Source organism: Pteronotus mesoamericanus, unplaced genomic scaffold, assembly GCF_021234165.1.
Source record: "Pteronotus mesoamericanus isolate MK-2021 breed Mesoamerican mustached bat unplaced genomic scaffold, CSHL_Meso_final contig_192, whole genome shotgun sequence".
In the NCBI taxonomy this organism is placed as follows: Eukaryota; Metazoa; Chordata; class Mammalia; order Chiroptera; family Mormoopidae; genus Pteronotus; species Pteronotus mesoamericanus.
In genome coordinates this window covers 1,962,100-1,988,614 of record NW_026555082.1, presented here as the reverse complement: position 1 = coordinate 1,988,614, position 26,515 = coordinate 1,962,100, and the positions used below count along the sequence as shown (strand labels likewise).

The window sequence follows — 26,515 nt, the reverse complement described above, 5'->3', positions numbered from 1 at the left end:
ACTCTGCAATTTCAAGATTTGGGCAGCTCTGCCCTCAAGCACCGCGTGGGAGGCCACGGCGCCTGCGGCTGCCGCGGGGACACAGTCAGTGCTCTCACTCAGGTCTACTCCTCAGCACCCGGTGGGAGGGACACACATGTGGAGTCCACCCTCTCTAAGCAGGGGTGACGTCAGGTAGGGGCAGGAGCAGCCACTTCCGGGGACGCCTGAGGACTGGACGGGAAGGGGTGTATACGGTGCGGCCTGGCCTGAGGGGAGCGCCTGCAACGGTGCCCGTGGTCACTTTGGGTCCCAGCAACTAAGCGGCCAGTCCCAGCTGCCCAGGAGGAGCGGGCCCCCTGCAGGCCGTGGCAGGGCTGGGCCCCAGGCTGGGCTGGGCCGCCCACTAGGGCTGTCTTGCTGGAGCAACTTGCCTCCTCTGTCGAATGGGAGAGCCCCCCGGACTCCTGCCCCTGAGGGGAACGGGGTGGGGGCTGGGACCAGCACCACTGAAAGGCCTTTGCCAATGCAGAGCCTGGGTTCCCCCGACAGGGACCAACGTGAAAAGCATTTCACGCACCTGAGTGCGGGAAGCACTCTGCTCAGCGGCGCCCAGAGACGGCGCCATTTCACAGCACGCCTGGCCCCTGCTCCGGCTCTTGGAGCACGGGTTCCAAGCCCTTCCATGGGAATCTTCTCTACTTTGGCTACTTTACAGGGCAAAACTGCTGATCACTCCAGTCCACAGAGCTCTCCGGTCCAGCGCACCCGCCTTCAGCTCTGCTCCGCACAGGTCGTTCTAGAGTCGTAAGTGAGGAAGGGGGCGTGGAGCGCACATTCACGGTCTCTGGCACAGCCCAGTGGCTGAGCCGTGGGCCGTAGGGCACAGCAGGGGCAGGGGGCTCGCTGCCCGGCCACTGCCGCCCGCGCAGCAGCGCCCTTCGCCGCCACGGGCCCTGCAGGCCGCTTGCCCACCCTGCAGCGCTTTCTGACGCTGGCGCGGCTCTGTGCTGGGGCCTGGCCCACTGTAGGTCTGAGGCCCCTGCGGGTCCTCTGCAGGGCATGGTGAGCGCAAGGCACACTGCCCGGGGCCGTCGGAGACTGAATCGCTAGTGAGCCAAGCGCTGTGGCAAGAAAGTGTGGATGAAAAAGGCTGAAGTGGAAATAGATGAAACAGAGACAGAAAAAGGGGACAAATCAACAAAACCAAAAGACAGACTTTGAAAAGATTAACAAAACTGTCTGCCCGTTAGCTAGATTAACCAAGAAAAAAAGAGACCTCAAACTGCTAAAATCAGAAAGGAAAGAGGGTATGTTACTACCAACCTTACAGAAATAAGGGTTACAAGGGAAAACAGAAACAACTGGAGGTGAATCAATTAGCCAACACAGATGACATGAACATGTTCCTAGAAAGAGGTAAACTGTTCACACTGAATCAAGAAAAAACAGAAAAAATTCTGAATGACCTATAACAAGAGACTGAATCAGTAAAAAAAAAGTCCACAAAGAAAAACCCAAACCTACACTAATAAATTCTAACGAACACTTAAAGAATGATTAATACCAATCTTTCAGAACTCTTCCAGAACATATGAGGAAAAAAACACTTCTCCACTCATCTAAAAGGCCTGCATGGCCCTCATGCCAAAAGCAGACAAACATGTGTCAAGAAAAGCAAAGCAAAGGCCAATCGTCCTTATGAACATGGACACAAAAACCATCAACGAAACACTAGCAAACCTGTCCAGCCACATAAAGGACTGTGCACCGTGACCAAGTGGGATTTACCCCAGAAATAAACGGTGGCCCCACACACACAATTTCATACATCATGTTAATAAAAGTAAATCCCACACGATCGTCTCAATAGACGCAGAAAAAAAAACACTTGATAAAATCCAACACCCTTTCATGCTAAGAAACATCCAACAAACTCGGAATAGAGGGGACCTTCCTCGATTTGCAAAAGGGCAGCTATAAAAAACCCTACAGCCTGCTCTGACTGCTGGGGCTCAGTGGGTCGGGCGGCATCCGCAAGCCGAAGGGTCTCTGGGTCGATGCCCAATCAGGGCACAGGCCTGGATTTCGGGCCAGGTCCCTAGTTGTGAGTGTGCAAGAGGCAACCAATTAAGTTTCTCTTGCATATTAATGTTTCTCTCTCTTTCTCCCTCCTTTTCCTTCTCTCTCTCCAAAAAAAAAAAAAAAAAAAAAAAGGCAACCCATAGCCAATAATAGCACACTTAATGGTGAAACGCAGGGCGCTTCCTCCTGAGATCGGGACAGGACAAGGACATCCACTCTTGCTGGCGCTACTCAACACCCTACACGAGGTTCCCGCCAGGGCGGTGAGTCCAGGCGACGGAATAAAAGACACCCAGGTAGGAGAGTGAAAAGTGAAATTACCTCTGTTTGTAGACATGACCATGTATATAGGAAATCCTAAAGGGTCTAGAAAAAAGTTATTAAAACTATTAAGTTTATCAAGGATTCCAGACGGAAGATCAACATATAAAAACTTATACTAGCAATGAACAATCTGAAAATGGAATTTAAAAAACAATCCCATGTACAATAGCATAAACAACTTAGGAATAAATTTAACAAAAGTAATATAAATGTATACTCTGGAAACTATACAACTGCTGAAAGAGGTTAAAGAATGTCCACGTAAATGCGAAGACACCCACGCTCCCAGCAGGAAGACCTGATGCCATAAGAGGGCAGTGCCCCCAGTAGATCTACAGATTCAGCACAGTTTTGATCCAAATCCCAGCTGACTTTTTATTTTTTATTTTTTTGCAGAAATTGACAAACTGATCCTAAAATTCACGTGGATATAAGGAGGATACACAATAGCCAAGCCAATCTTAAAAGAAAATTTTGAAATCACTTCCTAATTTCAAAATTTATGACAAAGTTATATAATCAGGACGGTGTGCTACTGGCATAATGATAGACATGCCCACTGAACACCGCAATAGAGCTAAGAGTATAGTGACGAATCTTTACACTTATGATCAGTTGGTTACAACAAATCTGTCAAGGCAATTTAATGGGGAAAGAACAGTTTTTTTGTAAATGGTGCTGATGTGATTGGATATCCACCTGTAAAAGAATGAATTTGGACGACTTTCTCACACCATATACAAAAAATAACTCAAAATGAATCAAATATCTCTTGATTTTAAAACTACAGAACTTCTAGAAGAAAATGTAAGTATGATTCTTCTTGACCTATGAGTAAGCAATGGTTCTTAGCACCCCAAAGCACTACAACTAAACAGAAAGATCGATAAATTAGACTTCATCAAAATAAAAACTGTTGGCCCTGACTGATGTGGCTCAGTGGGTTGGGGGTCATCCCACAAACCTAAATGTCGCTGGTTCAATTCCCGGTCAGGGCACATGTCTGAGTTGAGAGTTCCATCCCCAGTCAGCAGGTGTATGAGAAGCAACTGATCGATGTTTCTCTCTTACATTGATGTTTCCCTCTTACATCGATGTTTCTCTCCCTCTCCTTCTCCCTCCCTTCCCCTCTCTCTAAAAATAATTTTTAAAAAATCTTGAAAAAAGAAAAGGTAAACATACCATCACCATATGACCCCACAATTTCACTTAAAGTTATGTACCCAACAGAACTGAGAACACACGCCCAAACAAAGACCACACATGAATGTTCACAGCAGCCAAGAAGTAGGAACATCCCCAATGTCTACCAGCTGATGAATGGAAAAACAAAATGTGGTAACACCACACAATGGAATATTGTTCAGTCACAAAGAAGAATGAGCCCTGGCTGGTGTGGCTCAGTGGACTGAGCGCCGGCCTGAGTACCAAAGGGTCGCCGGTTTGATTCCCAGTCAGGGCACAGGCCTGGGTTGTGGGCCAGGTCCCCAGTGGGGGGCGCACAAGAGGCAACCACACTTTGATGTTCTCTCCTTTCTCTCTCCCTTCCCCTCTCTCTCTAAAAAAAAAATAAAATAAAATAAAATCTTTAAAAAAAGAAAAAGAGGAATGAAATACAGATACTTGCCATACCATTAACTGAACACTTAGAAAACACGCTCAGTGACAGGGTGGACGAGGCCGTGCAGGGTGTGGTCCATTCACATGGAAGAGGGAAAGGCACGGCGGCAGGGAGAAGCTCTGCGGCTGCCGGAGGCTGAGGGGTGTGGGCGTTCGGGAGGAAGGGGAGTGACGGCCTGGGCACCGCGTTTCGTTCAGGGGTGATGAAGAGTTCTGCAACTGGACAGTAGTGATTGTTGCACAACTCTGTCAATATACTAAAAACCCCTGAGTTGTTTTCTGTAAAAGGGCAAATTATACTCTAACAAAGTAATACACAATGGTTAGAGGGAAAAAAAAAAGAAGGTGCTGACCGAGACGCACCAGGGAGTCCGGTGACAAGAGGTGCCTTATCTACAGAGAACTCGAGAGCAGGCGTGGAGTGGAGCCCGCCGGCCTGCCTTTCGCCGTCACTGTGCGCCACCTGTGCCAGGCGCGCTGCACCCGCGTGCAGAGGAAGCGAGCGCACGTCCGTCCTGGTTCATTCTGTTACCTCCTGTTTGCCCAGCGCTAGCGCATGCAGGGCCGTCACACGCAGCATTGCGCTCCCTCTCTCTGGGACACCGTGAAGGGGGAGAGCCACACGGAGCCTCCCTGCGGCCCTGACCACTCACTGGGGGCCTGAAAGAACTCCAGACCGACCCGTTCCATCCATGGCCCTCCCCGCACACACGCCAGGTCTGAGGGGCAGCACCGCTGGTCCTCGTGTCTGGCCCCACGCCTTGCCCCTTGACCTCTGTTGCCCCACCCAATGGTTATGATGCCCAAAATGTAGATGGTCCTTAACACAGGCCTTTACCAAACCCTTGGTTTTCTTCTTGTCCCGTTCAAGCATTTTTTGTTGTTGTTCAAAGACAACCCACTCCTGCTCTGCTGCTGCCTCTGCATGTGGCAACTTCATGTTTCCTCCGACAACAAAGTCATACGAGGAGGACTGGCAGCACAGTTACTGCAAATATCAACAGAAATATATTTAGCATAGCAACCAGGCCAATTGGCTTTTTTTTTTTTAATGGTAGCTCACTTTTAAACTCAGATTTTATTTACTTATATTGAAAGAGAGGGGAGGGAGGGAGAAAGAGAGGGAGAGAAACATAGGCTGGTTGCTTCTCGCATGCCCCCACCTGGAGACCTGGCCTGCAGCCCAGGCCTGTGCCCCGACCAGGAACTGAACCAGCAGCCTTTCAGTTTGCAGGATGACGCGCAATCCACTGAGTCACACCAGCCAGGGCCCCTTAGATCTTTAAGGGTAATTAAATAGTGCACTGAAGTCAGACTTCTGCTTCTGATCCAGTGGTGGAACAATCAAGAGCAGAAGAAAACATTTAGAATACATCGTAGGACCTCCCATCAAGATGGTAGCGTAAACACAGCTTGCCTCCTTGCACAACCATATCAAAATTACAACTAAACTATAGAACAACCATCATTCAGAATGGTCGGAAATCAAGCTGACTGCAACTACGGAATTAGAGAAGAAACCTCCACCTATCAAGACTGGTAGGGGGGATGGAGACGTGAACCAGGCTGGTCCCACAGACCGTGTGGCAGACAGAATACATTGTACATTGAAACAGGACACAGAGGACAATGGGAAATAGAATTTCTTGAATAAACCAAGAAAGACATTCACAAAATGCTGATACTAATAGATTATCTCCATGAAAGATTTTAAGTGACCTTTACTTTCTTTCCTACACTTTTGAACATGCATTTTCTTAAAAAAAAATGCTCATTTTGTAAAAAGTTAGAAACAAACTGTTTTGGAGCGGGGCGGAATTCAGTGTTGGCTGACGCAATTTTAATTGGCAGAGTATTTTAATACTCTGTTCAGCTCTAAATTCCACAAACATCAAATTCCAGCTTTGGGAGGCCAACGATCAGGCCCCTTGTTTGCAGGCGCATGCCGCTGCCCCCACCGCTGAGAGGCCCGCTGTGCAGCCGAGGCGCCTTCCCAGCAGCAGCACGCCGATGGCTTCTGTCTTACCGAGGAGCAAGTGGCATCAGTCGACTTGAACTCACCTGGACGGGTGGCTCGATCATTATCCAGGCTGGAAGCATGAGATTGGGGTTTAGAGGCTGGGTTCCCACGCGGAAGTACACGCCTCCCCGGGAATCACAGGCCCACACGTGCTGATTTCCACACGCCAAGCTGGTCAGTTTTACCGCTCCTGCAAACAAGGGAAAGAAGCTCACAGACACAGACAGCTGTTGCAAAACGACTGATCTTTCACAGACTCTGTCATTTCTGGTTTTATACTGCAAAGGGAGGGGAGGGGAGAGCGACCAAGGCCTCTGGCTGCCCTGCCACCCGCCAGGTGCCACACAGCAGCTGTTCTGCGCCATGGGCCAGGCAGCGCCCCGAGCTGCCGAGCATGGGGACCGCTATCTCCACTTGGGTCCATTTTTCCCTCCATCAGATACGTGACCCCTTCCGACAGATCCTGGGTCCGGGGAGAGGAAGCCCTCTTTATGGGTAAGACCGATCCTAATTGGAATCCAGGTGAACTAGCGCAGCCTCCCCAAGTCTTCGCTTGTCTGTTTGCAGTTCTCCTTGCTGGCTGGGCCAATTCTAAGAGGAAGGGAAGCAGGAGGAGCCTCCGCAGAGACAGCATTTGACTGGCCATTGACCTGGCAGAGGCGCCGCAGCAGCCGTGGCCGACCAGCTGCGGCTGCAGCACAGCCTGTCAGCATCCCGGTCCCCCAAAGCCACGGGGACTCAGACACGGAGCCGTCCCCCCAAGGCTCCCTGACGCGTGCATGGCAGAGCCCGGAGGCGGAGGTGGCACGGAGGGCCGGAGCCCGGCCGGCCCGGCTCCTCTACACCAGCCAGCGCCTACAGACGGTGTGCCCGGGTGACCCACCTTCCACGGGCCCCTTCCGGCCACTCCCCCGATTTCCCTCAGCCAGGCGAGTCCAGCTGGGGGCCGCCATCCACGGAAACAGTCACGGGCGCGCACGTGGGGGCGGCTCCCCCCGCTCAGGCCCTTCTTCACAGCTGAGGGCTTCTCTGCTGCACTGAGCACTGCGGTTAGTTCAGCTGCTCAGCTCTTGCAATTACAAGCGGCCGTGATCATTCTTGTGGAAGACTTTTCAGGAACATGTGCTTTTTTCCTGAGTAATATGTAGGAGTGGAGCTGCCGCGCCACAGGGTAGATGTACATTCAACTTTGTACGAACCTGCCAGCGCCCCCAGCTCCCCGTGACCCTCGCCGGCACCCCGCTGCGGCACCTTTTCCGTCAGCCATTCCGGTGGGCGTGAGGCGGCAGCTTGTCACGGGTGTAACTCGCATTTGACTCCCCGGCAGCTGGTGGAGGTGAGAACCTTCTCACGTGCTTGCTGGGCAACCGCCTATCTTGCCTCGGGAGTGTCCCAAGTCTTTAGCCCACTTTCCAGGCTGAACGGTTTGCCCCATGCGGACTGGGTCAGAGGACGGGTCATTTTGGCCGCACACTGGGGAAAGGGTGGTGCGGCCGGGCTTGCTGGCCGCGCTGCTCTGGGCCACCCCACCCAGGTGTCACTGGCATCAGATGACAGCCCGCGTGTCTGCACCAACTGGCACGGGTCCTGCTATGTGGCAATCTCGTCATGTGCCTTTGGCATGAGACAAGCTTAAAAGTACTAACTCCTGCTACACAAAAGTCCCTGGTCCCTTTGTGCATTTCCTGAAGACAGTGATTTCTGACAGTGAAATTACGTGTGTTTTTCCTACCTTACTCTTTTGTAGAATGTCTCACCAGGGAGTTCAAACAGACTCCCTAGGTCTCTAAATTACATATGAAAAGATTTGTACCAATCAAAATAAAGTAGCTTCAGCAGTAAGCCCCAGAAGCAGCTGAGAAACAAATGCTAATTGAAAAGTAACTTTTGGCCGTAGCAGCGCGCCTGTGAAAAGTCATGTGGCCACAGGAACATACCGAGGCATCCCCTCTGCAGAGCGGGTACGGAGGCACTTGCCAGGACACAGTGTTCCCATCACAAGGAGAACTTGTTTTTATTTTTATTTTAAAGATTTTACTTATTTATTTTTAGAGCGAAGGGAAGGGAGGGAGAAAGAGGGAGAGAGAAACCTCAGTGTGTGGTTGCCTCTTGCACCCCTTACTGAGGACCTGGCCTGCAACCTAGGCCTGTGCCCTGACCAGGAACTGAACCTGCAACCTTTTTGTTTGCAGGCCGGTGCTCAATCCACTGAGCCATGCCAGCCAGGGCTGAACATTCTTTTAGAGCAAATACAAAAGGCTGCTGGAACACGAACTGCGGAGGGTTGAGGAGACAGATCGAAGGAGAAAACGTTCCAGCGAGGGCTTTCCTGCAGTTTCCTGCCTTGTGGCGGGCCTCCAAGGCTGCTGGGTGTCCCACAGAGGGGCCGGCCTAGACGGGAGGCAGACTCCGCTGCCCCCCAAACAGTACGTGGCTCTCTCATCCCTCAGCATTCGGCGGGGCCCCATCTGGCCAATGAGCTGAGAGCAGGAGCGACCTGTCCCTTCTGAGCTGAAGCACCAGAGCTGGCCCAGGGCTTCTCAGCTGTCCCCTGCTGCAGGGACCGAGATGCTAGTGCCAGAGCACCACAGTGGCATCAGCAAAGCTTCCGCGGAGGGGACAATGCTCCTGAAAGACTGACAAGGCGAGAGCCAAGCTGGGGGTGGGTTGGGAGTGGGGGGAGGCAGGCAGCGTGCCCGGTCGAGTCGCGGGCATTGGGCTCGCCACGCTGTGAGCCTGGCGACCAGACCCACGGCGGTTTTTCTGCCTCTTTCTGTTTTGTTTTTCCTTCCCATTAAAAAAAGTTTTAATTACTTTATTCAACAGGTCAGACATCTTCCCTTAACAAAAAGTGGCATCTCTTTGGTGTTTTCCTACTTACAAAACACTTTTCTGCATAAGTTACTGTGTGATACAGCTCTGTTGTCATCTATAGGCCTGAGCTGCCACCGAGGCGTCCCTCACCCAACACGGAGGCCAGACGAGCTGCGGTTATAGACTGTGCTTCCATGCCGACCCCCCCAGTGCCTGACGTGACTCCCGTCTGCGTGCCAGGCCATCTTGAATGTCCACAAATGACACGTATTTCCTTCCAAAAACTGTGATTGTAATCAACAGCAGCCTCCCTGTTGTCTTTGTAACTGGGTTCAACAGCTGGACATTTTAAATCCCCTTCATTCCGCCTGAAAGCAGCGACTGATGTGGCAGTCTGTACAGGGCAGAGAGGGGGGCTGCTATGTCTTCAAGGAGAAACTGAAGGTAGAAATTGTGTTCATGACTTGACACTTTGCTAAAGTCATCCTTGAAAATGCAACTTCTGTTTGCAAAAAGACCAGCAACATTCCAGAGTTCACAATGACCTTGCACTGCTCAAGGTCGATCTAGCACGAGGTTGTTGGGCTTACGTTGTTGGCACTGGAAGACAGGCTTCCACTTTAATGTTTTCAGAGCCGGAGCACTTGCAGAGGGTGACAGAAGAAGGGGCTCAACACGTCTCTCAACAGCTCTGATGAGTCCGGCACCGCCCGCCGCTCGCCCTGGGCAGGCTGGTGGCAACCGCTGCACCAGGCGCGGCAGCGCCTCGTGCCTTGGCGGCAGGCCGTTTTATTTATGACTATCAGCAATGAGGAATGAAACTCCTATGCCAGGACTACTTAGAAATGGAGCTGCACATAACGACATCTGTGCCTGACAGTTCAACTTCCTGAGGGGCCGGAACGCGGCCCAGCATGCGGTCCCTGCCTACAGAGTCCCCCACCCACTGGGTGTAACATCATGTGAGTCTGCCTGAGGTGACTATGAGCAGGCACACACCGCTCAGGGGACACAGCGGGCAAGAGACACTGACGGAGAGAGTCAAGGGGAGGGACAGTCTCAGCTGAGGTCTGCGGAGGGAGAGCTGAAGGGAGGACAGAGCAGGGAGGACGTCCCAGGCCGTGGGGAGAAGGAAGGGGGGCAGTGCCCGGGAAAGGCAGGCCAGGCCCGGTTGCAGGGGCCCCAGGTGCGGCCTGGAGACAGGAACCCGATTCTCAGGGTGACATGAGGCACTGATCGTAGAGGGCACAGCCCCTGGAGCGGCGCTTTGGGGAAGGGCACACCTGGTGCCATGGGCGGTACAGGGGCAGCGCAGGTGCTCTGCCCCGGCAGGGGTGGGAGGGCCGCCGTGGCGAGACAGCGCCAGAGAGCCCCAGGCAGACACAGACGAAGAGACGCTGACAGCCTCTTCGGGGAGGGGGCGGGGGGGGCGGAGTCCGCCTTGTCCACAGGGGTGCCGGCAGGAGGGGCGTGCATGGGACAGACAAGTCTGACCAGGACAGGGCCCTCACGTGCGGGGGAGTCCTTCCTGCCGCTGCGAGCGCCGCCAAGGCCAGCGCACACGGGGCAGTGCGGCGGGCCGGCCGGCCGGCCCAGCAGAGCGCCACAGGCCGCGGCAGCGCTCCCCACGACAGCGCGGCCGGCCACTGCTGGCGCGTGCACCTGAGGACAGCCCACCCTGGCGCGCGCCTCAACTCACAGCCCGTGCCCCCAGTTTAAACCATAATTAGAAAACCCTGATTCACCTGCTTGTCCCACGTGCTACACAGACCCTACCTGGAGGGAACCCGCTGAAGGAACACCTGGTGGCCCTGCCCCCCTCTCGCTGCCCCACCCTGGCACAGCGGGGGTCAGCACCCCTCCCACCCCCAGCACCAAACCCACAGTCCTGGACTTGGGAGCTCACAAAGTGCAGAAAGCTGTCTTTACCTGTCATTTCAGTACCAGCCGGCCACCCAGGTAAGCTAACAGACCCTGGGGCTCCGAGCGGGATCAAGACAAGGCCGGGCAGTGCTTCCTGTGAGCACCCCAGCACGCACACCGTTAAACCCAAGGGGGTGCCTTTGTGCAGCGGATGAGGGCTGGCAAGGGGCTCCGAGGGCGTGCCCCGCCTGCTGGGGACAGCCCCCGCTTACGCAGGAGGCTTGCTCTCACCCCCTCGCGCGGGCACTGCTGTTCCCCACAGAAAGGTGAGGAACTGGGTGGGGAGGGCAGCCAGCAGCTCGCCCAGGCCCAGCTCTGTGCGCAGCCGGCACAGCCTCTGCCGGAAGTCCTGTGCCCAGGCTGGCCGCCCGCCATCTGCCGTCTGCAGGGCCCATTCAAGCCTTGGCCGGACTCTGGCGCTGACCCGCCCAGGGCGATGTCACAGGCCGAGGCAGGTGGCTTGGCCCCTCCGCTCCTGCAGCGTGTGCCCACTGCGTGTGCTTTCGGACGGCGGAGCACGTGCTGGGCTCAGGAGGGCCCTGTTCTGGCTCTCGCCCGCTCTCGAATGCAGACTCTGACCCACCAAAGCCGAGTCTCTCCCCAGAGGAACGGCCACGGCCCTGGGGACACCGGCGCCAGGAGGCCAGGGAGAGCTGCCTCCATACGTGGAGCAGGCACAGCGCCCGCTCTGCCCCCACTGCAGAACGACAGCCTCCACAGAGAGGCTGTGCCAGGGCAACAGCTCTGCTTCTGAGCCAGAATGTGCCCCCGGCAGGGCCTCCCGGGCTCTCAGCAGGGGGTGGGCACACGCCACGCCATGACCTTGGTGCCTCCCCAGAGCGGGGGCTGCTGGAGCCGGGCTCTGGCCAGCGGGCGCTCTGAGCAAATGAAAGGCCTCCTGGGGCAGGCGGGAGGGCCACGACCGGCCATAGCCCCACCGGGTCAGTCACCGTCAGTAAAGACGGCTGGCACATGCTCTCAGAAGCTGCAAGGTGACCGGCCCTGGTACTGGGATTAGGTTCAAAGGGCAGTGTGTGAGGCCAAAAGCACAAGGGATCAAAATGACCCTGGAAAATGCCGTGCTTTCGACAGAGCTGATCTGTCCAGATGAGAACCAACCTGCTTCTTTGGTTGCGCTGCAGGATGCAGGGGGCCTGGCTGGATGAGAGACTGAGCAGATCGCTGCATGGCCACTGGAGGAGCCACGTGGGCTGGGCCAGCTTTGGGGGGGGAGGTGAGTGGCCCCTGGCTGCTGGAGATTCAGCGGACAGCACGCCCCTCACTCCTTCCCTGCTTTCTCTCCCCCGCCCCTCCATTCTGTGTGTGGATGAGTACATGTGGGTAAATTCTCAAACATCAAATGCTTATAACATAAAAATATGGGCCGTCAGTTGACTGACATGGGGAACCGTAGCAGGGGGAACTGTCGTGAGCAGTCACATGTGGATATGGCATAAAGGCCGCCGCAGCGCGGAGAGGCATACCTAGCTGGGAGAGGTCCAGCCGCGTCCAGTGCATGCCGGTGGGGCAGCTCTTGGACAGCGTCCTGATGAACACCTGGCCCAGGCTGTCCAGCGCCCAGAGTGCATCCTGGCAGGCGGCGTAGGCCCTCATCTCGGCGTCGGGGGGCAGCTGCACGGTGGACGGGCGGGACTGAGCGTGCTGGGCGCTGACGGTGCACAGGTCCTTGCTGCCCTGGCACAGCCACAGGGAGCTTCCTGCGGAAAAGGGTCACGGGTGTTGCTGAGGCCAGCACCAGGCAGTCTGCCTTCAGGCGGCTGCCACCTGACGGCTCCCACACTCGCCCACCTCGTGCTCACGGAAGTGCTCTGTGCTTTCAGTTAGTCGGAGGGACACCCTGTGACTTAGCAAGAGACAAGCCCGAGACATTTGAAAGAAATGCAGGAAAGCAGGGCTTATGAGGTTCTGCGAAGGCTGTGATGCTGGCCTGGCCGCTCTGACCTGGACGTGCTGCGACGGGCCCGGAGGCCTCTCGCTTGGTGCGTCCCATCAGCACCCGGAGGACGCGGGTCAGCGGGGCCTCGCAGAGCCACGCAGAGCCACGGTGCCCCTGCCCTGCCGCGGTGGGCGAGGGCGGCCCACACGGTAAGGAGCTGCGGGACAAGGCTCTTCCCATCCGTCCACTGTTTTCAGAGCCCCTCGGTTCATAGGTTCAGCTTAAAATGCAAGTAACCCTCAGGGAGGTTAAGACCTTGGTCACAAGGTACTGTCTAAAATGTCATCTCCAACCCGAGGCCAGGCAGGCTCTGGGATGCGGCATTTCTTCAGTTGCTGAAAACCTCCGGCAGTGGGGTCCCTGGCTGCGAGCCCTGGCCCCAGGGAGCCAGGGAGCACCTGGGTGAGGTGCGGTGGCGGCCACAGCCCAGTGTGCGGGTCACAGTCCGCCGACAGGCACGGCCTATCGGCAGCTCGTGGCAGCTCAGGCCAGGTTTTGCTGCCAAACGAATTTGTCAAACTCAAGAACTAACCTCTGGTTTTCGGAGCGTACTGATTTCAGAACTGGGGTACGACCACCTGGCAAAAAAGCCTGTTACTGTTCTGACCACGCCACCCACTGCCCGGGGTACGGATGCTTGAGCAAACCAACTGCTTCTCCAGAACCACACGCAGCATGGCAGCTTCTCAGCTGACCCGCGGTGCCGTCCTGGGGGTGGCGTCGGCTCCTCCCCAGAGGGGTCACCCGACGGCCCAGACCCTGGCTCCAAGCCCTATGCCCCGAGGGGTCACGACTGAGGGACGCAGGCCAGCCAGACGCTGTAAACAGGTGAAAAGAGGCTGCTGGGAGGTGACAGAATTCACAAGAGGAAACAGAATGGTGCCCAAAGAAGCTGGGTGCCCCTGGCTGCTGTGCTGTGGCCCAGGGACACAGCGCTGGGAGTCGCTGGCTGCCAGCCCTGGCGGCCACCCGAGCGCTCCCCGCCGTCCGGACGCTCTGCCTTTAGACACACTTGGCCTCCCTGCTCTGGATCCTTCTCTCCTGGTCAGGCCTGTACAGCGTCAGGGGCCCTCGGCTCAGCCAACAAGGGCGACTTGCCTGTGACACCACCCACCTTGCCTGTGAGGCGCACAAAGCCATGCCCCCACCCCAGCAGACCACAGGCAGGCCGCGGTGTTCTCCACGCACCTTCCTTTGTGGGCGAAGCAGAGGCCAGCACGAAGGCCCACTTTGTTGCGGAGGCTGTGCCCCGGGGAATGACGCTGCTCCAGTAAGTGCCTAGATGGGGGGACAGATGGGGGAGTTAAAGGAAGAGGAACAAACTCCACTTCAGAGCGTTAGTTCTAGGCTGGGACAGGCAGTGCTGGGGCCTTGCCGGGGGCAGGGGACGGGGAAGCGAGCAGGGCGGAGGGCTGGCGAGGACTCATGCAGCGGGGCTTCGTTCACAGACATGAAGCCCGCTCGGTGCGTGCGGACGTGCACCGTGTGTGCAGGTCTGGCAGGGTCTTGCACTTCCAACAGCGTGATGGTTTTCCCTCTAGGACACGGACTACTCTCTCTTCCTAGGCTTTTCAGGTTTGGGTGGGGTTTTTCTACTTAAATGTGAAACTATTAACATAAAACTGAGCTCCATTTATTTATTATCACACTAGGTCCCCAGGGGAACTGCTCACACACCAGGCAGACACCGTGCGGGCTCCCAGGTGCGGCAACCACAGACTAAGAAAGGAATAGGGCACATGGCACCAAACGTCTGCGTGACACACGCCTGGGCCGCCGGCACGGGTCCCTCCTCGGGCTGGGAACTGAAAGCTTTCCTCTACACGCTGGCTCTCCTGGGAAGCGGCCTATCAAGCCCACATGGAAGTCGAAGTGATTCACCCACCAATGAGACTCCCTTTGGCGACATGGAGCTCATTCTTGCCCGAGGAGATCCAGACGCCGCTGTTGCTGACCCCAAGAAGGCTCGGCTGGCACTGAAGCTGCTGAGACCAAAACGCCATGCGCAGTTTATCTGCCACCTTTTCCACGGGCACCTGGGCTGCTGTGGCCACTGAGTGGGTGGCATGCATGATGGTCTGGAACAGGCTGCACTGGTCGAATACCACGTAGTCCGTGATGCTCACCTGGAGGGGACACAGGCGGACACTGGCTGCTAGGGCGGCAACAGAGCCTCTGTGTGCTCCCTGCCCAAGACAGGGGTTCTGGTCCCTGTCCACCAAACACCCGACTGCACATGCCTGTGTGCGTTATTGTGAGGACCGAGGGAAGTCGGCAGGACACCGCCAAACTGCTAACTGAACCTCCCCTCCCTGGGTCAGATCAGAGGGATGGAGAAATGGTCACCTTTTCTTTCATGCTCATTTCTGTATGTGGATCTGTGACAAGCATGTGACCGAACACCACCCCACACACTCTCAGTCTTCTGTTCTCATCAGGGAGGAAGAATTATTTTGCTTTTAAATTTAGGTAGTTCTCATGGACAACAATGCCAATACTTAGAATCATAATATGGATTAAAAAGGCACCATAAGTAATTTATGGTCTAACCTAGGGCTGTTAGCAGTTTGGCTGAAAGGCTAATGCAGGGCCGCCCGGGCCGCAGGCGGCGCCCGGGCTCGGAGGCCGTCGCTTGCTCCTCCAGCGCTCGCACAAGCGCACGCCCAGGGCGCCTCCCTCTCAGTGAACCGCTCCCCCTCTTTCTAAAAGGCGGTCACATCTGACCGCGCCGACCTTCACACAGCCGTCTGCCCTGCTGGGTGCGATCAGAGGGGACGTCACTGCCCTATTCCTAGTGCAACCCAGTGCAGGCCCAGGTCACACATAGTGGAGCGCTGGGTGGAAAGGACATCCTTTATTATAGGGACCTTGATTCACAGAACACAGAAACAAGGAAACTCTGGTAAAAACGAGCATTGCCCCTCCGTGCCTGGGTGAGCTGCTGCCCTCCCAGGGAGCGTCAGCATGGTTTCGCCCCACCAGGACCCCCAGGCCCTGCTGCGGGGCTCCCAAATGCTGGGCCTCGGCGCACGCTGGCCGCTCTGACCGCTCAGGGAGCTTGCCCTCTGCCAGGGCCACACCGAAGTCTGTGGCAGACTCAGTCCCAGCACCCAAAATCTGCAGATAAGCAGGATGCAAATTTAAATAAAGAGAGGTTTAGCAGCTAATCATAATACTGGCTCTCATGTACTGCCTACAAAGACTCAATCTCACAGTAATTAAAATAACTGCTTTCAAATACCTCAAAGATTCTGCTGATTAAATTTCTCTAAAGATAGTGTTTGGAATATGATAAAATGCTATCAGCGTTCTTCAGGCCACACAGAAACAGAACTTAGCACACACACACGTGAGTGCGTGCGTATATAAAACTGCATCACATGACAAGGACAGAGGAGGTATTTTGAAGTCATTTGCATGACTTTTCAAGTAGTGCCTGCATATTAAATCAGAGACACAGGTACACATGCACACACCCACCCAGGAGCAAACACGCCTCGTTTCTGCACATTATCATCTAAGGGGCCTCTGAGCAACAAGGCAGGTCCACAGTGACAATGAAACCCAAACCCACGGAGACAACACTGCAGACAGGCTGCGTGTTTCTCGGCCGCCGAGGGTCAGTACACCCTCCTCGCCACCGTGGGAGCCCGGGGGCTCCGACAGACAACGCTGGTGACAAAGCGGGAAGAAGACGCTCTTCCGCAAATGCGTTCCAGCCCCTCTGGCTGGCACCCAGTCACAGAAAGGTGGCATGATTACACTGTTTCATTTCCCGAAGCCTTGCCTTTCCTGGAGCACATGGGAAATACCACCTACCTAGAGGCTTTATTGAACGAACGGAGACAGACGAATTTTAATTGTGGGTTGGGTTTTCCAAACCTATTTGTCTGGTCTCTTTTTTTAGCACATTTGTTCAGAATTAAACATCATTACTACCCAGGTTTTCCAATGGGTGTCATGGGTTTATTTAACACACAGCAGATTTCTCAACAGCAGCTAAATAAACAAACAGAGCCCAGGGACTGAAGCAGAGAGAGCTTAACGAGTTACTTCCTAGGATGGACAGTCTGTGATATTTCTAACGCGCCGCGATCCAGCCAAGTCTGACTCATCGAATGGGAGAAGCGACTCCTGTCCATTGGGCCCCACCTCCCGATCTCTGAGGAAGGAGAGGGCATGGGGGGGCGCCGCACGGCTGGCACAGAGACTGACCTGCCACCAGTGCTCGTCGTCCCCCTGGGGCTTCTTGGAGACGATGCCGGTCCGGAACCACAGGCTTCCGCGGATGTCCAGCGCCCACAGTGTCTGCTGGTCCCCGAGGGTTATGCAGACGGGCTCCAAAGCTTGCCTTTCGCTGAAGACAGGAGGAAGGAGGCGCAGAGTCAGAGTCGGAGCCCCACCCACCAGGTCCAAGGAGGGAAGCCTGAGTTTTGGCTTAAATTACTGGGCAATATAAATTGTTCCAATGTGCCCCAGCTTCTGAAAGACATACTGAAGACCAAGAATGACGGGGGGAAGCTCTTGGGAGAAAATAACGAAAGAAAAAAGTGAGCAGGCGCCCTCCTGCGCCAGCGTGCCAGCCAGGCCACGGCAGCGGGGCACACGCTGCGCCCTCCCCCGCCCTGCGCTGCCTCACCAGCTTCCAGGCTCAGTGCCAGGTCCCCTCTGCATGGTGCCCTGCCCGCCTCTGCGGGTGGAGCCCAGGTGCCCTCAGGGCTGCGAGCTGTGTCCCCGGTTCCAGACTGTCTGCGCTCACTGGCATCAGTTTACAAGGCCCCCTGAGAACGGGAGCTCCTGAGAGCAGGGTCGCAGCTTGGTCACACCTGTATGCCCAGCCGTTCTGGCTCACAACAGGCATTTGCTCAAGTTTCCTGGGTCACTAAATGCAAACCAATATCCTAACCTAATTTTTTTAAGAACTATTAATAATTTCACATTAGCAAAATGATTTGACGGTAATTCTGTAATTAAAGTTTTGAGTGATACAAAGTAACCAAATAAATTACAATTCAGAGATTGATTTCAATCGACTGGGGTGATGATAAAGAAAATGATTTGGGCCCAAACCACCTGACATTCTAAACCGAAACTACCCGACACAGGGCAGTTTGGAACGAGACCATCATGGGAGACTTGCGATCGTACGATGCTCGAGGTGACAGGGAGAGCAGCAGCGGTTTACAGACCCAATGCCCGGCCTGCCGGTCAGAGGGAGGCAGAGAGCAGGCCCAAGGCCAGGCTGCTCCTACAGGCTCTGCCCTCTCCAGGGAACGCCTTACCATGGACACCTTCAGGGAGCCACTTCTGCCCAGGAAGGCTCCCCTGGGTGCCCCGTGGGGGAGGTCCGGCTGACCACACACAGGGGGCAGGACACACAAGGCGCTGAAGGTGTCTGCTCCTCCCCGGTGATACCTGACGATGTCGCATTTCCACCGCTCCCCTTCTGGACAAAAGCTGCTCACGCCCTCCCGGTACAGGAGGGCCCTCTGCTCCGTCAGCGCCCACACCACGCTGTTGCGGGCCGTCACCTGGGACAGCGGGTACGGACAGTCGACCTTTGTGGCTCTGGCGCAGGGGCGGTCCACGCTGAGACCTGCCAGGGAGAGGGACAGGGAGCCCCCCAGAGACATGTGATCAGGATCTCATACCTCATTCTTATCCTGTGCCCTTTCCTTTTTTGGTATTTTGCTACAATCTTTTGTAATAAGTGTTTTTTAAAAAGGTTTAGTCGATTACCAGAGGGAATGGGGCTTGGGGGAGGTGGACGATGGTATAAGAAACGGTGATGGAAGGAGACTTGACTTGGGGTGGGGAACGCACAGTACCGTACAGAGATGACGTGTTACAGAACTGTACACCTGAAACCTATACAATTTCATTAACCAATATCACCCCAGTAAGTTCAACAAAAAAGAAAAAAAAGAGGTGTTGCCAACACACAATGGTTAATCAGGGTTAAATATGACACTCAGCTGCACCCCTTTCAGACCCCCTTGGGACACCCGAAGGAACAGCAATTTGGACGGGGCCTCTGCCACCCTGCGGGCCCGACCCGCTCCCAGCAGAAGGCCTGCTCTGCGGCCCCAGCGCATCCGGTCTGCTTCGTGCCTTCCGGCCGAGAGCCTGTGGCCTACAGACATGCTAGTCACTAGAGGAATTCTCCCAGCAGCTCGAGTTTTACAAAAACAGCCCGTACAGGAAAGGAGATGAGGGAAGCCCGCACAGAAACGACGCCTGGAAAGGAGACGAGGGAAGCCCGCACAGAAATGATGCCCGGAAAGGAGACGAGGGAAGCCCGCACAGAAACGACGCTGGGCCATCAAGGGCTCGCAGGGGCCTCCCGACCAGACTCATACCGGCCGGCTCCACGCGCCAGGCACCATCGTCCTCAAGCCCCAGCTGGCACCCACCGGTCTTTCTGGTCCCCTTGCCCCCCTCCGCCTCCCCTGACACACAGGCAGCCTGGACTCCGCACCGTTGGGATGGGTTCGAGGCACCACTAAGGCCCTACCTCTAGGTGGGAGCCTTCTTGACCAGGAAGCCTTCCCTGACTTCAAACCCGCAAGTTCTGGCCTTTCAAAGTGTCGAACGAGCTCACAGGCTTTGGACCAGTAACACCCAGAGCAGGGGAGCAGCCAGACCCCAACCGAGAGGGCGCAGGCGGAGAGCAGCCACACTCAGAGAGGCCCTTCCCAGGGCGCCCCCCAGAGCCTCCGCGAGAGCAGGCGGGCCCAGCTGCTGCGGTTGTGGAGCGTGAGGCCTCCAGTCACTTGGAGCAGCTTCAACAAGGCAGCACCCCCCGCTGTTACCTGGGGGAGTGTGTGTGAGCAGTGTTTGGGGGAGTGTTCCACTGCTAACACAAGAACCCCAAGTTTCCTAGACAGGCAGCATCGCCTGTCGCCCTCAAGGCTGTGGCCGGGCCAGCCCTCAGGTCCCAGCTCCCCGTGGGGGCTCTTTCCCTGCCTCCTGGCAGCTGTCCAACAAGCTGGAAGGCAGCGCCTGTGGAGCCGGCAGGCGGCCGTCACCTAAGACCCCACGTGCTGTGGCCTCCGGGAGCCTCCAACCGGTCTCACACACGCACTCTGCCGAGTCGCAGGATGGGGGGGCCGCTCCCTCGCACCACCCGGCGGGCCTCCGTGCAGGACTTCACGTCCTCGGGCCGACCCCAAGACCCGCGCCCAGAGGGTCTGGGGGAACAGGGCTCGTCCGGCACCCCTGCCCCAGGGATACCTCAGGCACTGCTGTTAGGGTGTCTGCTCCTCACCCCCCGGGGGCCCCCATTTCCCCACCAGGAACAAAACTCAAGCGCCCCAGAGCTGTTTTCACTTGAAAGGAGACACAGGGATCAGGCTGGAGAGAGAGCAGGGCCGCCCAGCGCCCAGGGCCGGACGAGGATGCCCGGGGGCTCAGGCAGGGGCACCTGGGGTACACCGCCCCCCACCCACCCCGCCACCGAGGGCCAGGCCGGCGTCTGGCTCGGACCCCCAGGGGCAGCCCTGGCAGCTCACGGCAGAAGCTAAAACCTGATCTCAGCAGCAGTGATACGACACGGTGAGAAGAGTGGTCTTCCTGCAAATCCGACACAGTCTTTTGACAACCGAGGGCGCCCCTGCCCGAGTCGGCCCCGACGGCCTTGCTGCTCTGGGGAGCTGAGGTTGCGTGGCGTGGGCACAGCCCCTCGCTGTGGCTCAGTCTTAGTACGCGAGTCCCACTTGCCTCTCCCAGGCCCTGAAGCCCCCTCAGGCCATTTCCCAGGACAGAATGAGCTGCCATTTTGCGCGCACCATCCCTCGCGGTCCATCCTGGTCTGCGTGCGAAAGGTGTAGAGAAGTGAGGCTGTGCCCTGGCTGGGACATCCAGCCACAGCCCCAGGGAAGCGGTGCTGGTGTCACCTCTGTCACTCTCTTTCCTCTTGAGACCTGACCCTACAGGACAAGTGACACGCGGTGGTTCCCATGAGGAAAACAAGGCTGTGTCTGTACCTCACTAAGCAACCCTGTTTCTTGCCCTAAATTTGTCCTTGGTCGAACGTGAATCAGCGGGAGGAAACTGCTAATATGTCCCAATGACAAATCCTCCCTTTTCAGAGCACACCAACCTAACGGAGGTGCACCTCAGCCTCGCAGGCGCTGTGACTGTTCTAGCAAAGCACAGTGCGGTCAGAAGCAGTCACGCCAGACCCGCCGGCCGCGTTACCTGTCTGCAGGTACAGGTCTCCGTTTGTCCTGATGACCCAGGCGGTGTCGTCACTCAGTGCCACAAACACAGCCTGGGGCAGCGCCTCGTACCAGTGCCGCTTGCCCTTGATGGTCACTTTGCCACAAGCAAAAGCTCGGTTAGACTTCTGCTCGATCTTCCAGAGGAGGGCCCCTGTGCAGGCGGAAATGCGAGTCAGCTGTGAGAGCGGCACTCCCTCCCAGGTGCCGCGGGGGCGGGGGTGGGGGGGTGGGGCTGATCCAACACCCCTGCTGGGGAGAGAGCCCAGGTCTGAACCTGTGGCCACCACCTGCCAGTCATGTGGCTTCTGGCATCATATCACTTAACACCTCTAAGCCTCATTTCCTTGTCTGTGAAAGGCTGGTGACAATGGCTCAACAGCGTGGCCCAGAGCTGGGCCCCTCACAGGCACGCATTACACGGAACAGGAGCAGGGCCAGCTGCCTTAGGTTTGCCGAGAGGAGTCCCAAATGAACGTCGTGAGGCACACGCAGTGTCCTGGGGCAGCTGCAAGTCTTACAGGGACCCGAGGTCGGGGGGCTGCTTCTGGGCCAGCTAAATGGACAAGACATAGGAAAAAGAAGCATTGGAGCTGGGCTGTGCTTTTTTCACTCAGAAAGGGATTCTGATAAATAGCGAAGAAGAAGGGAGGGGAGGAGGAAGAGGGGGGGGGCGGGGCACGCTGCCGGGGAGGCGGTGGCACAGGCCAGGCCCGGAGTGTGAGCAGCACAGGAACCACCCACAGTGCTAGGCAGGGGGTCAGCCTGAGGGCTGGCCACACCCTGAGGGCCTGGCTCCGGGGCCCTGGTGCTCAATGAGGCAGCCAAGGAAACGGACCTGCTGGAGACAGAGTTCTCCCTAAAGCAAGGAGGACTGAATGGTTTTAAAAACACAAGGTAGTTATAATACAATCCGGGATGAACCAAAGTTTTCAAACAGATGGGGACATGAACCCAAAGGTAAATGACCAAAAAAGAATTAAAACACACACTAATACAATGGCAGCTAATGGAGTAGGTCATTATCTGTCAGTCTCTAAGGAAAAATATTTTTGAAACAAGCAAAGAGATAAAGCTGCCCTGACAAACTAGCATTTTAAATAGTGACGAAGACCTGGGAGAGTTAAGGGAGAGCCGGTGTAAAGTCACAGAGCACCAGCCCAAGGTCACAGGTGCAGTTCTGACCGACTTCCCTTCCTACACGCTAACGATGAGCCAGTCACTGCGAGGCAGAGACACACAGAAGCACGTCTGTCTGCCTGCCCGGCGCCCAGACAGGGGACGTGGGCAAACGCGGCGCAAGGGGCGTGCGGGTGCTTCAGCCAGGCAGCTCCTCATCCGGGGGCGCCTGCTCTGGTTCCTTGGAGACGCCCGAGCGCGGCGTCAGAGAACAGGCGCCTTTCCCCTTTGCAGTCGGGGCATCCGTTAGTCACCCACAGAATACATACGCAGCTCACTAAAGGTAACTTCCAAAAAGGGAGCCAAAGAGCCTGAACATACCCAACATTTGCGTGGGCCCAATCTCCCTTAGTTCAGTTGCTTTAAAGCAACACCAAGAAACAGAAATGCATTTTTTAAAATTTTTAAAAAAGATTTTATTTATTTATTTTTACGGAGAGGGGAAGGAAGGGAGAAAGGGAGAGAAACATCCATGTATGGTTGCCTCTCACGCACCTCCTCATTGGGACTCGGCCCGCAACCCAGGCCTGTGCCTCAACTGGGAATTGAACCTGCCAAGCTGTCTGGTGTGGCTCAGTGGATTCAGTGCCAGCCTGCAAACCAAAGGGTTGCCGGTTCAAATCCTGGCTGGGGCACAGGCCTGGGTTGTAGACTAGGTCCCCAGTAGGGGGCGCACAAGAGGCAACCACACGTTGATGTTTCTCTTCCTCTCTTCCTTCCCTCCCCTTTCTCTCTCTCTAAAAATAAATAACAATCTTAAAAAAAAATGTATTTTATTTTTATAAGGAGCATGGCCCTAGCTGGTGTGGCTCAGTGGATTGAGCCCTGGCCTGCAAAGCAAAAGGAGTATGTTAATAGCTGCAATTAGCAAAAAACCAAACTGAACACCCATTTACACTATTTAATTGCTATCAAATGAAGCAATTCATGCTGTTTGGAGAAAACCTCTCACACCTGCAGGAAAAGGCAAGTTGGCTGAATGGGCAGAGGCACCGGGGGGCAGGGAGCAGGGTGTGGGCGAACCTGAGGGCGAGACTGCCACCTGCTGGACGGCGTCTTCAAACTTCTGCCAGCGCAGCCCGGCGCCTGGCAACGCGCTGCAGAAGAGGCCGCCTTTGTAGTCCAGGCACCAAATGTACTTCTCGGAGACTACCAGGCTGAGGATGCCGTAGCCGGGGCCAGAGTAGCCCATCCAGCTCTCTGCAAACTAAGGACAGAGCCCCGTGAGTTCTGTGGCAGATGACATGGTTGTGTTTGCCGTACTGTTGTCACCAAGAAAAGCTGCCAGGATGCCATTAAAATCAGAGCTGCGAGGATCTTTGAGAAGCCTGCAGAGACCTGCCCCCGCGATCTTTGCAGCAGGGCTAACAGAAGGCTTCTGACTTGGGAGCTGCTGCCCCCTCTTAAAGGCCCCCCGGCATCCCTGGGCAACACTGTCATAACGTCCTTCCTAATGTGATGCTGGTATTAAAAGGACCTGGCTTTGTTCCACAGGTATAGCTCACCTCACACAGAGACGTGTTCTGTATATCAAATCCCTGCAGCCGGGTCAGGAGAAGCCGCCCTGCCTCTGTGTGTGCGTGTCCCTGCGTGTGTGTATGCGCGTGTGGACCACACTTGCAAACACACTCCCAATCACTGCCCTTGAGGCGCCCTGGCCAGGACGCTCTGCCAGGCTGAATTTTGTAAACTAAGGTTTACTTGCTAGGATTCTTTTAAAAATCAAAGCTAAATAAAGTCTTGGCACCTCTGCAAAAGAAATCAATGTATTTGCACAATTGTCCCCATGTGGAAATTAATGGCTTCAAAGAGAGGGGTGCCCCACGCTTCTCAGGCTGACCCTGCTCACCACGACAGGCCCTGTCTGCTACCCCAAAACCCCACTCGTTTGTTGAGTTTTCCCAGCTACGCGGAGGGGAACAGGGGAGGCGGCGCGTGAAGGCAGCGGAGGCCCTCAGAGCGCCCGGCCCCCCCTCCCCCGGGGAGGGGCTTCTCTCCAGTCCGGGCCTAGGGTCCCCAAAGCCCCCGCCTGGAACCCCGTGTGCCTGGCAATGCCATCTCTGCGTGGGCGCTCCTGCTGTGGCTTCCCCCATTCCTGCACCTCACTCCCCACTGTCGCCCGAGACCCACTGAGCCGGGTGGCCTGACGCCGAGACCCACGACCGGCGGCCACGTGCAGGGTGGCGTCCCCGCAGCGGAGGCGCTCCAGGGAGGAGGCGTGCACGGGAGGCTGACGGGCGTCTGGCCTCCTAGCGTCCCGTCTCCAAGCAAGGAAGCCACGTGTTTCACGTGCGAGACAGGACAGCACAGAGGCTGAGGGCTCCCGGGGCAGGCCTGGCCCTGCACTCGCTGCCTGGGGTCCCTCTGCTGTCCCGAGTCTCAGTTTCCTTCTCTGTCGAGTGGGGATGACAACAGCACTGGCTTGTTTTGTTTTTAGAGGAGTAAATGAATTAAACTTACGCAGTGTTTGGCATGGTGCCTGGCACACGGCGAGAGCTGCCCAAATGTCACCTGTTGTTGGCACTGAGAACCCAGCAGAACACGTGGGGAAAGCACAGGTGGCTCTGAGTTCAACTCATACTCTGTACCTCACATCTACTTAGTAGGAAAAGTTACAACACGTGGTCTGTGTTCAAACCAAATCCCTCTAATAGTAATCACTAAGGAAATCGCTAAGGAAAGTGAGCACTAATTAAAGCACTTTTTTATCTAAAGTGACCAAGGACAGTCAATAATCGTCCTCTAGCTGCATGCGCTGGGAGGCCCCGTGGGCGGCCAGGCCACAGGCCTGCTTTCTGCACAGCCCGTGGGAGCCCTGACACCCACGCCACAGGCTGAGGAGCCGGCTGTGGGGAAAGGGCCGCTTCCTGCTGCCGGCTCCGCGCACACGCCTGTCTGCAGAGGCGGCGAGGAGGTGCCGGCCTCCTACTTCTCAGAGCCCTCGCCGGGTCCTCCGCCCACGGGTGCGGGAACAGCCCCTGGGTGGTTCGGCCCCTCCCGACACTCATCGCTGGGCTGGGTGGGATGCTGAAGTGCGGCTACCAAGCAGGGATGGCGGGGCAGCAGGAATCCAGGCTGCTCACGGCCCCTGCAACCAGACATCCCCCCACCCAGGCTTCAAGACATGCAGCCTGCAGGTTTTGCAGTGGAAATACAATTTCTCTCCATAGGGAGAATGACCTGTTTGCCAGTGACTTCCCTAAGGAAAGACACGCACGCACCTGATCTGACTTCAATAGCCCCGCGTCCTCTGTGGCTGGCTGGCTCAGGTCCTGCAGGGAGCGACCGCCTCCAAGCTCTGTCACGCTCGCCTCCGAGGACGAAGAGGGCAGCCCGTGGGCGTAGATGTCCTCCTCGTCGCTGGACGTCAACACTTGATCTCGTGAGGGGTGCTCGAGGCGAGGCTTGTGGGTGCTGGCCACCAAGGCAACAGCCAGGGGAGTCTGTCGTCCGCCCATGCTCCCCAAGTCACATTTGGAAGCAGCCATGGCTCTGTGGCCTGTGTCGTCATCAGTGACAGCATGCCAGGGCTCTGAGCCGAGGTGGCTGGGAGCCTCCAGGGGCGCCAGGAGGCTCTGCTCTTGGCCAGCGTCCTCGGTGCCACCTGGGTCAGCTCTGGTCTCCAGCGGCCACCGCTCAGCACTGGGGGCCCAGCTGAGGCTGGAAGGCACTGGGGGCAAATCCAGGAGAGGGGCTTCACGCAACATGTTTTGGGCATACTCAGGCTCCAGGGCCCCCGCCTCCTGGGCCTCAGCAGAGCTGTCCTGTTCTTGGCAAGGTGACTGTCTGCTACTGGGTCCATCGTCCGCAGGACAAGGCTCCGCTTCGGGTTCTGTGATGTCACCACCTTCCACGTCGTTCCTCGGCTGCAACGGTAAACTCAACAGCTCGCTGCGCGGCTCCGGCTCCGTCTCACCTGCCTGGTTCCACCGTGGGATTTCCATTCTATTGTCATCTTCCCTGAGTAAGTCAGGGGTGGGCTCAGGAACCTCCAGGACACTAAATGCTTCAGGGTCACTGTTGTCCTGCAGGACACCGTTCACCTCGCCACTGAGGTTGCTCTCCAGGTCAGGGGACTCTGTGCCTAACTGATCCGCGATGCTGCCCAGACTTGAGGCCACAGACAGCAGGTCTGTGTTTAAGGACTGGGGACTGTCACCAGGAAACTCACAGCAGGGAGTCGACTCAAGGGAACTGTGCCAGGCGTTACTGCTTCCACCTTCTAATTTAAAATAAGAGCGTTTAAAATGAGGTGTGGCACTACGTGGAGATGAGAATTAAAAACCAAAATTTTGGCTTTAAAAAAAGTATATTTTCAATAAATGAAAAATACATGTTAAACTGGCAAAGAATAAATCTCTTAAGTATAAATTATGCCAACACAGGGATGTTTTA

At 56.1% G+C, this 26,515-nt stretch overlaps 1 protein-coding gene across 1 annotated transcript in view; it reads right to left on the bottom strand.

Moving 5' to 3' along the window:
* TECPR2 (tectonin beta-propeller repeat containing 2) overlaps nucleotides 1–26,515 on the bottom strand; it is a 75,259-nt gene that overhangs the window by 13,913 nt on the left and 34,831 nt on the right. Inside the window, exons 9-17 of the mRNA XM_054567742.1 lie at nucleotides 25,342–26,342; nucleotides 23,144–23,327; nucleotides 20,922–21,095; nucleotides 18,138–18,318; nucleotides 16,938–17,079; nucleotides 14,608–14,848; nucleotides 13,911–14,000; nucleotides 12,250–12,483; nucleotides 6,070–6,218 (exon numbers count right to left, since the gene is read on the bottom strand). Coding sequence (XP_054423717.1) covers nucleotides 6,070–6,218; nucleotides 12,250–12,483; nucleotides 13,911–14,000; nucleotides 14,608–14,848; nucleotides 16,938–17,079; nucleotides 18,138–18,318; nucleotides 20,922–21,095; nucleotides 23,144–23,327; nucleotides 25,342–26,342 — 2,396 coding nt within the window. The remainder of the gene's footprint in view (nucleotides 1–6,069; nucleotides 6,219–12,249; nucleotides 12,484–13,910; nucleotides 14,001–14,607; nucleotides 14,849–16,937; nucleotides 17,080–18,137; nucleotides 18,319–20,921; nucleotides 21,096–23,143; nucleotides 23,328–25,341; nucleotides 26,343–26,515) is intronic.